This window comes from Camponotus floridanus, unplaced genomic scaffold (genome assembly GCF_003227725.1).
Source record: "Camponotus floridanus strain SB8 unplaced genomic scaffold, Cflo_v7.5 scaffold26, whole genome shotgun sequence".
NCBI classification, from domain to species: Eukaryota; Metazoa; Arthropoda; class Insecta; order Hymenoptera; family Formicidae; genus Camponotus; species Camponotus floridanus.
In genome coordinates, this window is record NW_020229392.1 from 1,841,891 (window position 1) to 1,856,039 (window position 14,149).

Genomic DNA, 14,149 nt, shown 5'->3' on the forward strand with positions numbered 1-14,149 from the left:
TATACACGGAAAGTAAAATTTTCTTGTTTTAAGTAAATACATTTTCTTGAATTATATAATTTATAAATAGAAAAAAATAATTACTTCCAACAATAAAATATTTTTTGTTGCAAAGAAATATTATCTCCAAAACAAATAATTTATCAATGAAAAGAATGTTTTATTGGAACAAAAACACAATTACTTGTCAGTAGAAAATCGTTTTATCAAACTTAATAAATGAATTATTTAAACATAACAGTTATTAAGAAGTGAAAATTATTTTAGAATTTATGACATAAATACTAAAAATAATTTATTAATTACTTGTATCAATTAATACATATATATATATATATATATATATATATATATATATGTATGTATTAATTGATAAAAGTAATTAATAAATTATTTTTAGTATTTATGTCATAAATTCTAAAACAATTTTCACTTCTTAATAACTGTTATGTTTAAATAATTCATTTATTAAGTTTGATAAAACGATTTTCTACTGACAAGTAATTGTGTTTTTGTTCCAATAAAACATTTTTTTCATTGATAAATTATTTGTTTTGGAGATATTTCTTTGCAACAAAAAATATTTTATTGTTGGAAGTAATTATTTCTTTTACTTTAGAAATTATAATTCAAAAAAATGTATTTACTTAAAACAAGAAAATTTTATTTTCTGCGTATAAACGTATGAGATAAAGAGTGAACGAGGAAGCGCAGTATGAATGAAGATAAGCAAATTGTAATCAAGTCTCGCTCTAAGTTGAAGTGAATAAAGTTTATATATAATAACAAATAATAATATAAAATGTTAGTTATAATCTAGTAACAAAAATCTATCTCTTTTTGCTTTTCTTTTTCTATCTCTTTTCCACTCTTTCAACAACAAACAAATCAACAAAAAAACAATTAAGTTGTTTTGAAATATACGATATAATTGTTTTATTTGTAATTCATAATATTATTAATTATTAATTATTAGTTAGTATTATTAATTTTCAATGAAATTACATCATACAATATTGTTTTAAACATTGTTGCAAATAAATAACTTCATAATAATTTTTTAACAATTTACATATAATTAGTGTATAATATATTAGTTAAGAAAAAATATTAAATTGTTAAATTATTTATCAATTATCTTATTACAGTCATAGATAAAAAATTTTTTTATTTAAAATAAAATAAACTTATATGTTGCTTTCAATATAAATTTATTGTAGAATCTGCTATAAACTAAATGCTATAAACTAAATGCTCAAATAAATTTCAAAAACCAATATGTAGAAGCTGTAGACAAGTAAGTGTCTTTTGCTTGAAATATGTTTACACAGATTTTTACATGGATTTCTTTCGCATTTCATACAACATACAATGTTGAAGTTACATAATGAAATTATGTTAAAAAAATCCCGTTTTTAATTTTCAGAATTGCATCTATTGTACAAATGCGTTTCACAAATGTGTGGATATCAAATGATAAAATTTTCAAGTTAACCAAAGCAGGAAAGGAGCATGATCATGCTCTTCGTATCATTCAAGACCATAAATGTTGATATGTTGATAAAGTAACGAAAATTCTAAGTTAAATAAATTCAAATGATTACAGTTTTTATAGTCACTTTTTAGTGTGACAATTTCACGAAACTTCACGGAGCGAAGTTCAAATGAAAACTACGAATCGGGATGATTTAGTTATTATAATATTGCGATTTTCATATTTAAATTTCATCGAACTAACTATTTTTTTATTATTATTGCAATTTTAGTGCAATTTTGAAATGAAATCGAACACTAAATTTCAAAAATTAAATTACGGTTTCAATTTCTAATTCAGATAACACTATATCTAAGAAAAAGCGAATCTCTTTCTCTTTTTAGTGCATTTTGATATCGAGACTTTTCAGGCATAATTATAGAGATAAATAGTTAAAAAATTGATATATAATATTTTCGCTTTCGACGTATATACGGGATGCTTCATTCATAGGTAATCGCGCAAAAAAAATGGAATGGCAGCTGAAACATGATCGGAACTTCAACAAAATCGCCGAATAAGAAACAGGTCCTACTGTACTTATTGCTCGATATATCTAAAAGCGGAACTGTACATCTTTTTGATGCGGATATTTGTGACGAGGTAAATACTTTTATGTATGCCGGATATGACACGATGGCTACCAGCATATCCTGTACGCTTTACGCGTTGGAGCGATATCCCGAGTATCAGGTATGTCCTATTGCATTAACATTTTTAGCAATTCTCCTTGGAATTTGATGAATCTTTGACATTTACATTATTTTTATGCGAAATAAAGAGAGAACGAAATTTTTCATCTAAATAAACTTAGAAAAATTGATATTTGATATATTTTCAAAGAAGATTTATTTATAATTATCCTTTTTCTTAGAAAAAGATCTTGGACAAATATTACAATGTATTAGGCACAACAGAAGTCACATTGCACAATATCCATAAATTAACATGGCTGGATGCCCTGTATTAAAGAGCAATGGAAATATATCCAGTAGCACCGCTCATAGCAAGTCAGATTTACAAACCAATTTAAGTAAATATCTTTCAATTCTATTTTTTGGAAAATCGATATATCCCTCTTCAGAGACTTCCAATAAAATATTATTTATTTGATAATATTACTGCGTTATATTTCATATCTCTTAATATTATATATCATAAATATATAACATTATCAGTTAATATAAATAATAAACGTTGGTAGAATATATTTTTGTTGAACAATTGTTAAACAACAGATTTTAAGATGTATTTCCTAATATCACAAATGCAATTAAGAATTGTGTAACAATGACTTTTCTCTTATCTATATTTTTATGTTTCTAGTGGGTAACGAAATTCCACCAGGTTCCACAGTTCTCATCAATTCTTATCTGCTGCATCGTGATCCTCGTCACTTTCCCGATCCGCATATTTATCGTCCGGAGCGTTTCTTGCCGGATAGCCCAAAATTACCTCCTTACACTTTCATCCCTCTCAGCGCTGGATCACGAAATTGTATCGGCTCGAGATTTGCCACATCGGTCATCAAAGTGGCTGTGTTATCCGTGCTAAAAGCTTTCCGCGTGGAGGCTTGTGATACAGAAGATCAATTGCGCTTCATATCGGAATTAGTACTTTTAAATGCAAACGGACTTCGTCTAAAAATAACACCACATTAGCAAGACGAAATATTCTATTTTTAAAATATATGTCCTATTTATTCTATATATTTTATATGTTTTTGTTGCTTGATAGAATACATATCCTATATATTAGAAAAGGAAATTATAGAAAAGGAGAAAGAGATAGACTTTTGTTACTAGATTAAAACTACCATTTTATGTTAGGTTTAATCTAGTACCAGAAGACTATCTCTCTCTTTTTTTCTATAAATTCCTTTTCCAATATATAGGATATGTATTCTATCAAGCAACAAAAATATATAGAATATACAAAGTAAATAGGACATATATTTTAAAAATAGAATTTTTCGTCTTGTTAACGTGGTGTTATTTTTAGCCGAAGTCCGTTCGCATTTACTAGTACTAATTCCGATATGAAACGTAATTGATCTTCTGTATCGAAAGCCTCCACGCGGAAAGCTTTTAGCACAGATAATACAGCCACTTTGATGACCGATGTGGCAAATCTTGAGCCGATACAATTTCGTGATCCAGCGCTGAAAGGGATGAAAGTGTAAGGAGGTAATTTTGGGCTATCCGGCAAGAAACGCTCCGGACGATAAATATGCGGATCGGGAAAGTGACGAGAATCACGATGCAGCAAATAAGAATTGATGAGAACTGTGGAACCTGATGGAATTTCGTTACCCACTAGAAACATAAAAATATAGATAAGAGAAAAGTCCTCGTTTACATTACACAATTCTTAATTACATTTGTAATATTAGGAAATACATCTTAAAATCTGTTGCTTAACAATTGTTCAACAAAAATATACTCTACAAATGTTTATTATTTATATCAACTGATAATGTTATATATCTATATTATAACATTAAGAGATATGAAATAATAACGCAGTAATATTATCAAGTAAATAATATTTTGTTGGAAGTCTCGTGAAGAGGGATATATCGATTTTCCGAAAAATAGAATTGAAAGATATTTACTTAAATTGATTGGTTTGTAAATCTGTCTCGCTATGAGCGGTGCTACTGGATATATTCTCCATTGTTCTTTAATACAGGTGTCCAGCCATGTTAATTTGTGGATATTTTGTAACGTGACTTCTGTTGTGCCTAATGTATTGGCTAATTTTTCTATGGATGCTTTATCTAAGAGGTTAGAAATGGCACCTCCTTGCAAGGAGGTAGGTCTCTCCATTATTCCTCGTGCCACAGTGTTAAGTACTGCGGATCGTTCGGTTGGGAACATTATATGATCCCTGAGTTCCTTTAAATCATTCTTGGAATATATGCCATTGGTTGCAAGTAATCCAGGGCTCACATATTTTTAAGTAGGTTTGGTTAGAGGTTTCATGATTGTCGGGCGTAAAGTTTTTACAGGTTTTTCGTCTTGTTAACGTGGTGTTATTTATAGACGAAGTTCGCTCGCATTTACTAATTCCGATATAAAACGCAATTGATCTTCTGTATCGAAGGCCTCCACGCGGAAAGCTTTTAGCACGGATAACACAGCCACTTTGATAACTGATGTGGCAAATCTCGAGCCGATACGGTTTCGTGATTTAGCACTGAAAGGGATGAAATTGTAAAGCGGTAATTTTGGGCTATCCGGCAAGAAACGCTCTGGACGATAAATATGCGGATCGGGAAATTGACGAGGATCATGATGCAGCAGATTGATTGGTTTGTAAATCTGTCTCGCTATGAGCGGTGCTACTGGATATATTCTCCATTGTTTCTTAATACAGGTGTCCATGTTAATTTATTGATATTTTGCAATGTGACTTCTGTTGTGCCTAATATATTGGCTATTTTTTCTATGGATGCTTTATCTAGGAGGTTAGAAATGGCACCTCCTTGCAAGGAGGTAGGTCTCCCCATTATTCCTCATGTCACAGTGTTAAGTACTGCGGGTCGTTCGGTTGGGAACATTATATGATCCCTGAGTTCCTTTAAATGATTTTGGGAATATATGCGATTGGTTGCAAGTAATCCAAGGCTCACATATTTTTAAGTAGGTTTGGTTAAAGGTTTCATGATTGTCGGGGGTAAAGTTTCTACAGGTTTAGGTACGAGTTTATATCACGAATCTCCTAGAATATACATGGAGGATGCAAGTGGATTACACGCGGTTTGTATTTCTTGTCTCAATAATATATGAGTTTGAGGTGTTAAAAAATGTGTTTTGTTTTCTCTGATTACTGGCAGTTAATTGTAACATTCTTCTGTTCGTGCGAGTTTTACATTGACTAGTACACATTTTATTATGTGTTAAAAGTTAAAAGTTGTTACCGATAATTACGGTACAAGTATCAAACTTCACGGTAATCTTTATTACGATATGATAACCGCCCTGCGACGGTATCTCGGCACGATGACACCAGCTGATCCCGGATGAAAATTTCTAATCGGCTACTTGTGCGACGGCTTACAATTTTGTTCAGGTGGCTGCTCCCTCAGGGTCGTCTCTTCTAGGTTCTCGCTGATGTGCACAGGACACTAGCTCACCGTACAGTGACGATCTTCGTCTGTGCTCGCAAGGAGGTCTGCCCTCGAATCCCGCGCCGATCTTCCGCGCATTTTGTCGATTCCGGGAAAAATGGGGTGGATTCTCCGCCCCCTCGAAAGTTGCTGATGTTTTACGGCGTTGCCCTTACGCAGGGGCCCAGTATTCCTCCGCGACGGTGCTCGTGCTGGTGCCGATTCTCGGGGACGTGACCGGCTGGCCAGGCCGTATCCGCGTCTCCCTCCGAGATTTTTGTTTTCCAGTCGGCCGCCTGTAAAGTTGCTTTCGGCACCGTCGTCTGGATTCGCTGCCATTTCTTTTTACATCTGAAAAATATGCAGATTTAATCTCCCTGACATTACTAAGAGCGGTGGCGCGGGACCTTAGTACTTGACCTGATGCTTGCGGTATCTCCGGTATCTTCTCGGTATCCTTGGTATCTTGCGGTAGCTTCTTTTACAAATGGTCGATCCTGCACGCACGCACAGTAGCCGTATTCGCATCGCGGGTCTTAAATTTCGCTAAACACAAGTCTATACATTTGAATAATAAGTAGCGGTAGTCTCCTCTCAGGCGCGAGAGACGACCCCGCGCACGCTGTTTTCCCTCGGCAGGGAAATCGTGACGGAGCTTAAAAAGCGTCACGTCACAATATATACCCAGACAGCAATGCCTGACGATCAGATTTTATCACATCATGTGCATCTGATTTTTATCGAAGCGTGATATGTGTCTTGTAATCAGATTATGATGATAATACATATTATGAGGATAAGTGAATATGCATATGAGAAAAAATGTATGTGATGTTGCTTGCGAGCCGATAAACATTTTTACACTTAAAACGAGATAAATATATATATATATTTTGATGTTAAAGAAAAAAAAAGAGAAAAGTCTAAATTCAGAAAATACGAGCAACACGAACAGATTTCTAAGTTATTCACATATTACATATGTATAATATGCAAAAAAGATGAACGGAATATAAAATAGCGCCGGAATATAAAATGTTTGCTTTTTCTGGAATTACCGGCCTTGGCCTTTTCTCTACTGTGATCGCTAAGAAAGTAGCATAATTTTAATCGCAGGTAATCTTTTTTTTCTGTTAAATTATTGATGTTACTTTGTCAACTCATGATAATCACATGTTGATTGCAATAATTAATTATTGCAATCAACATGTGATTATCATAATGTTGTCTATTAAAGAAATAAAAAAGGAGAAAATATTTGAAATATTTTTAAACATAAAATAATATTTTAATAAATGTTACAAAATTTTCAATAATTAATATGTATTAATAATATTTAATAAAATATTGATAAAATATTAAATATTTCTTTTTGTATATTTTCCAAACAATATATATCTTATTCAAATATCAATATTGAATGTACTGTTGATACTTTATATATATATATTGAAAATATTCCTAAAACATTTTTTTGTAATGTATTATTTTTCATATATCCTTATTTTCAGTTGAACGCAGAATGTATAATAAGATCTGTTCATGTTGTTTAAGGTCCCTAAAAATTTTTACATTTAAAACGAAATAAATATATATATTTGAATGTTAAAGAAAGAGAAAAAGAGAAAAATCTAAATGCAGAAAGTGCGAGCAATACGAAAAGCAGATTTCTAAACTATTCACATCATTCATATTACATAACATCAAAAAAAAAAAAATAGCGCCGGAATGTAAAATAATGTTCGTTTTTTCTGGAATTATCAGCCTTGGCCTTTTCTCTACTGTGATCGCTAATAAGTTAGCATTTAGTTTTAATGGCAGTCATTTTAATTTTTTTCTGTTAAATTATATTATTAAACATGAAAATATTAAAGATATTTTTGCATACAAGATAATTTTTATAATATTTTTAATATATTTTAAACATATTATATATTTTATATTTTTTTTATAATATTTATATTTTTTATAATATTTTTTATTTTGTATTTTTCGAAAAAAACACAAATAATATTAACTTCTAAAACGGATATTTAATTTTTGATATTTTATTATGAATTTGTAAATGACTGTTATATTTAATACGAATGCTGTTTTCTGAAATTTTTATTATATTATAGCTATCGTAGCTAACGATATTTTTACTTTTTATTTTATCATACGAGTTCTCTGCATTTCGCACTATAAAATTACATACACATGTGCGCGCGTATGTGATTATATTTTAAATCTAGTGCACGATTCTTTTTAAATTTATTGATATTTATTGTTCCTTTTTTATTGCATCAACACAAGAAAACTTGATTGATTTGTATATTATTTCATTGCATAAAGTAAAGCGCAGAGATATAGTGTACTTCGCACATAAAAGTATTATAAAGCGTGGAATGGAAAACAAAAAATAAGTAAGACAGTCAATCAAACTCTTAAATTTTTTTTGTGTCTCTTGTAATAAATCTGGTGCTCGATTATTTCTAAATTTACTTATACTTATTGGTCTCTTTTATTCTATTGCAGTATTGCTGTAGGATTTAAATAACTTTTATGACTGATTGTTAGTCCAATTAATACAATATACAGAATTAATACAATACAAGATAGTTAGTCGAATTAATACAATACAAGATAGAATTCATACAATTGCAGAAGGCAAAATTAAAAGGAATGACTTGTACTGCGTGTATCATACTGAAGAGATCATACAGGATCATACAGTAAGCTGTGTTTTTATTTAATATGATGGCAAATTATGTATTGCATTTTTAAAATGTAATAATTCTAATGATATAATATGTGCCTCTTATATTCATAAAAATAGTCCTCTTTTACGTAATATCCCTTTCACATAAACTTAATTCACAAATTATTAAAAATGGGTCATATTACATATGGTTGTAATAAATGTGACAATTGTATCTTAAAAAGTGATATTATATGCATTATAGAAAAGTATATTCAAATCTCAACAAAATATTATTTTATCGTAAAAAGATTTAAGAAAGTTAATAATTTTTATGATTGTGTGTAATAGAATCAAAATTAATGAGAGTGTTTAATGATAAAATTTATCCGAACAATTTATTATTCATCATGTATTCAAGTTCAATTTTTTTTAACTATATTACGTTGTATTAACTATTTGAAAAAGTCCCATTTATCCCGTTAACCGTCACACATATCGAATCCTTCTCTTCACTCAAGTCACATGTACGATCTCTTTTTCATGGCGATACTTGAGGTCATAGGTCACGACACATTTTAATCGTAAGATTTATTTAATAGAAAATAACACATGACTTGCCGCCATGTTGAGGATAGGACAGCCGCTTATATTTGAGTTTTTATTAATTTATAAAATGATTTATTCTCTAGTAAATAGTTTATTATTCGGTTGTATTGCAAAAATTATTTACACGGCAAATTTTATTTTTCAGAGTTAGCATTAATAATATTAACGGCCATTATATTTCTGATAGGTATACTGTATACTGATGCTTATAGTTTGTAATGTGTATAATATATAATTTCTATATATCTATTTTAATACATAATTATTAAAAGAAATATATATAAATATGATGATAATATGATGAATTTTTCAGCAAAAAGTTCGTTTGATATGGATAAATAATTTAAAACTTAATTTTGATCACGAAATAATATCTTGAAATAATATTGATGATTGAATAATATTTTTAATTTTAATCACGAAATGATAATTAAATACTACGAAGTCGGAAGTCCGCCGTGTTGAAAATAAATGTATTCATTAATAAAATACATCGCTCGCACGTTGTTATTCTTTACACGTGTCAAGGGCAAATTCTTCAGCATTCGTTTTCGTTTCGGTTAATCTATACATACACTATAAATACATATCATGCTTCCCGCGTGATCACAAAAAGCGAGCACGTTCTGCGTAAAGAGAAACTATTACGTGTATTATCATATTCATTTGACATTTGCTCACGATTGTGATATATGCGCATGATAAATCAGTCGCTCTTCATCGTTTCAGAGATGTCTGATAGCGCACACGACGAATAGTTTGCATGAATCCCACGTTCAAGTGAATACATGATGTATAAGTCGAAATTATGTCACGTTGTTGCGTCGCCGCCGACGTATCCCAAAATATCAAGGCTAAATATCTCCCTTCTTATTTAGTTAGCCAAGCTGTTTTCTTTGAAAGACGAGGTGTCGAAAGCGCAGTTCGTAAAAGAATTAAATTTACACGAAATTTTATTAAAGGAAATAATTAACTTATGATGGTAAAAAATGCAATAAAAAAATAAAATGTTTAAATATTAAATAATAAAATTTATTAATAAAAAATATTAAAATAAATAAAATTAATTAGAAAATATGATATATGTGTATATTTGTATCCTAAACGTACAAAACGTAAGCAACTTTAATAAATTATTAAAAACTATATTAAATAAATAAATTAAATAAATAAGTAAACATAAAATATGTAATTATGAAATGAAAATATGTAATTAATAAAACATAAAATAATAAAATATAAAATATATGATTATAAATCTATATGTAATTATAAAATTAGAAAAATTTATTGTTATTATAAATTTCAGTAAGATATTATTTATTTTTATTTTAAATCAACATATAATACAACTTTATTATTCGAATGCACATTATTAAGCGAATTTAAATAACAATCGTGACAAAATTTCTTTTTTTATTGTATACCTGGATAATAAATATTAAGCGATCTTTTAATTTTTTAATTTTTGACACGATTGTGTTACTTCAATTTGTTGAGAATAATTTAAATTGCCAAAACATTCGATAACCTTTTTATTATTGTTTTTAAAATGTATTCTTGAGTCTGAATTGCAATATTGACTCTTATTAGTTCGCTTCTAGTTATTGGACAATTATATATATAATTTAAAATATCCATATTTATTTATAAATACACTGGTAAAGAAAAGATATAAACAAAGAAAAATATCTATATTTTAAATAAAATAATTATATTTGTAACAGAAATATAATTTTAATCTTTTTATTTTTTCATTTAAAAATATTGTTTCTTTTAGTATCTTGACCTTGTTTGAATAATCGAACGTTTAATTACGCATATTGAAAAATATTCAGTTCAACAATCATATATATGCCTTCGAATAGTAAAGTCGAATAGTAAAGCTTAAGTCTGGTAAAATAAAAGTAAATCAATCTTTATAAAATGCCTGCGTACAATAAAGAAGAAATAATTAAGAAATTTCAAGATGGAACATTACAATTATTCCAAAAACCTATAACAGATAAAACCAGTGTCTACTGGAATTAAAAAAAAAAAAAAAAAAAAAAAAATATATATATATATACACACACATACATATTCACATTTTCAGCTTTATTTTAAATGTATTTTGTTATTAAAGTGTGCCATGTTATTAAATTACATTAATTTTTCTTATTTTATTACCTTTTTTATTTATAAATTTTATTTATTATTTAAAAAAATTTATCTTATTTTTTCATTTTATTTTATTAATAATTTTTATATTTTAAGCTAAAGTTGTTTAAATAATTAAATAGCAAAAATGCAATTTTATTTACGAATTTATTGTTATGTGTTGCGTATAACACTGACAAGTCGTTTCGACTTCGGTTGCTCAATCCTATATCTTATCTACTTACCTCCACTCCATCTAACATTTGATATCGTGATTCACTTCGTCCTTTGACATAGATAAATCGCAATCCTTAATTGCACGATCGATATATCCACGTTTTACATGTCACGATTTCATCATATTGCTTACATACATATAACAGGAATAAATCTTAAATTTACATTTTCTTCGTTATATTTTAAATCACTATTTTTTACAAAAAAAGACCTTTAATGTAACATATATTTACTACATTGTACAAACAACTGCCTGCAATTTATGAACGATTTACGTAATACAAAAAAAACAATTTTTAAAATTAAATTAATATTATTTGAAAATTTAGTTTTAAAAAAATATTTCGAAGAAAATAATATTAATATTTTAATAAATTTACTAATAATATTTACTAATAAATAAATATTTACTAATAATATTTACTATATTTAACAAAATATTAGTTATAATTAATGAATTATTTATTTTATAAAAATATCATTTTCTTTACACGAACAAATTTAATTGGAAAAATAAAGAATAAACATTATCATTCAATAAACATTGACTGCATTGCATGAAATAGTTTTATTTAGTAAATGATTTACTTATTAAAAAAATTACGTTCTACAAATAAATAAATACAATTGCTTATTTAAAAAAAATGCATTCACAGTTGTATGCAAATACATGGTTTACTAAAATTAAGGAAATTTTTTTAGTATATTTTTTCTTAGTGTAATAAAGTATGTCCAATAGATTAATAGATCTGTCGTCAGTTTCGGAAGATTAAAACTGTAATGTCAAATATTTCTTTACGTTGAATCGGGATAATTGGGACAATCAATTATATTGATGAAAAATGTGATAAAATAAATTTTATCTTTTTTTGCTTTTCACAAGTAAGAAGATGACAATAAGAGCATGATTTTATATTCATTTGACCCCGTCCAATGATCTTTGACAAAATCTTTTAATATATATTCATATTGAAATTATGATTGACATGTTGTCTTGTTGAGACTATTCGAACGTACTGACACGTGTATAACCTTGACTTGATCCCATTGTATTTTATTATATTATATCACATTATTCATATGATAATTTTATTTATTGACAGAAATGCGCATATCCGACACGCATTTATCATTTATTTAATAGTATTTAGACAGGGATCGCCGATTACGAGGGCACTGGAATCTATTTATGTAGCCGTTGAAAGCGTGAGAAATGGATTGTATGTGGACACAAGGATTCGACACATGTACGATTTTTTTATTTCGACACATGTATGACCTTAATACATTGACCTCCGTCGACACGTGTATGACCTTAATACATTGACCTCCGAACTGACTACCCGTTTCGTCGGTGGATTCCGATCAATCATAATTTATCCCTTCATACATTTTTTTCTCGATCAATCATAACTTATCTCTTCATACATTTTTCTCTCGATCAATCATAACTTATCCCTTCATACATTTTTCCTCTGAGTCTTCTATCAAGGAAAACGAATCTCGAATTACTTTCGCCGAAAATTTCTTCTGATCGAGATTATATTTTTGCGGCCCAAGTGTGTCAGTTGTGAATGCTATATGACCTGTGTCTAAATAATCGAATACTTAAATTCTTTCGTTTCTTTCGATCCTAGATTTGCAGGAATTTGTTAATCCTATCTGAGAACTATTAAAAACAAATAAAAATTTTATTTATGAGCAAAATAATTATAGTTATAGATTTTGATTATTTTTTATATGTTATTATTTTTAAATATTCAAAAGTAATTTATAATATTATTTTCCCCTTTTCCCTTCTACTGCGTTGTTGGATGCGAGCGTGTCCATTTTGGCATCACTGTACTTAGTGGCATTTTCTGAACGGATGAAAAAGAAAAAGGGTGGAATCTGATGAGTCATGCTTCTAATTAGCCTTTTTCCCTTTGCTGCATTATCGGATGTGAGCGTGTCCATTTTGGCATCAATGTACTTAGTGACATTTTTTGTACGGATGAAAAAGATAATATTATTTTTTTTCTCGAATAACAAATATTCTACAATAATATTGTTATTATTTCTTTCTTATTACTTTAGAGAAAGATATTCTAAATGTTTTACTCAATTTTACTTCATAATAAATCATTTTATTTCACAATAATTATAATTATTCTTCTCATTATAATCGCATTTTTTCTATTTTTTAGTTCTCTATTTATTGTATTCACTTCTATTATTTTCTATTATTTTTCTATCATTTTATATTTTTTATTAATAATTAATTATTTAATTTCTAGTACAAATATGAAACATGAAATTATATATTGCATATTTTATTTGTTCTCCCAAATTATTCAATTATAGTTTCTATCACGGATGATAAATATGTATTGTATAATAAATTTATCTTTGTGCAAAACTTTTAAAAACAGCTCGATAATCGTCGCTAAAGCAACAATTGGCGATCAATCTGTGTTTCTTACAACTATTGGCATGTAGAAATCGACAGTCCGCTAATCTACATTGATAAGGCAAATCATGAAAATCGACACAACAGCAGGCATCATGTAACAGTTTCTCGCAACAAAAAAAGATATACTAAGGAACTATCACACAAAGGACATCTGAAACAGAAATATGTAAGTATCATTATTCGTAATATATACGTGTTTTTAACTCTCATTTTAATTTATATATATTTATTATTCTGTCAGAATTTGGTGATATAATTACAGATATTTATTAAATGCATCGATATTATTGCGCTGAAGAGGATCGAAAAATCGATCGAAACGTTCGCCTTTAATAACGTACTTATGTTTTGCTCGTTTCGGTATTATTGTAATGTCACCGTCGACAC

The 14,149-nt window shown here is 28.5% G+C and overlaps 2 protein-coding genes across 2 annotated transcripts; one reads left to right on the forward strand and one right to left on the reverse strand.

Moving 5' to 3' along the window:
• Window positions 1-1,244: 1,244 nt before the first annotated feature.
• Window positions 1,245-3,195, forward strand: LOC105252796 (cytochrome P450 4c3; the record flags this gene model as incomplete). The annotated part of the gene is given in 6 exon segments (XM_025409342.1): window positions 1,245-1,297; window positions 1,427-1,581; window positions 1,988-2,040; window positions 2,042-2,227; window positions 2,409-2,571; window positions 2,861-3,195. Coding segments are annotated over 6 exon segments (945 nt in total), but the record flags the coding sequence as incomplete, so codon positions are not given.
• A 319-nt stretch (window positions 3,196-3,514) lies between these two features.
• Window positions 3,515-4,920, reverse strand: LOC105252797 (cytochrome P450 4c3). Its single transcript, XM_025409343.1, has 3 exons — window positions 4,600-4,920; window positions 4,149-4,443; window positions 3,515-3,849 (listed from the first exon to the last, which is right to left on the reverse strand). Exons 1-3 carry the CDS (start codon window positions 4,918-4,920, stop codon window positions 3,515-3,517), a joined length of 951 nt encoding a protein of 316 aa, XP_025265128.1.
• Window positions 4,921-14,149: the final 9,229 nt, after the last annotated feature.

Coding starts and splice junctions, on each gene's coding strand:
- LOC105252797 (XM_025409343.1), bottom strand. CDS start 4,920: ATGGACACCTGTATTAAGAAACAATGGAGAATATATCCAGTAGCACCG. Junction 4,444..4,599: donor TGCGTTTTATATCGGAATTA/GTAAATGCGAGC, acceptor ATATATTCCAAG/AATGATTTAAAGGAACTCAG. Junction 3,850..4,148: donor TTACAAACCAATCAATTTAA/GTAAATATCTTT, acceptor TTATGTTTCTAG/TGGGTAACGAAATTCCATCA.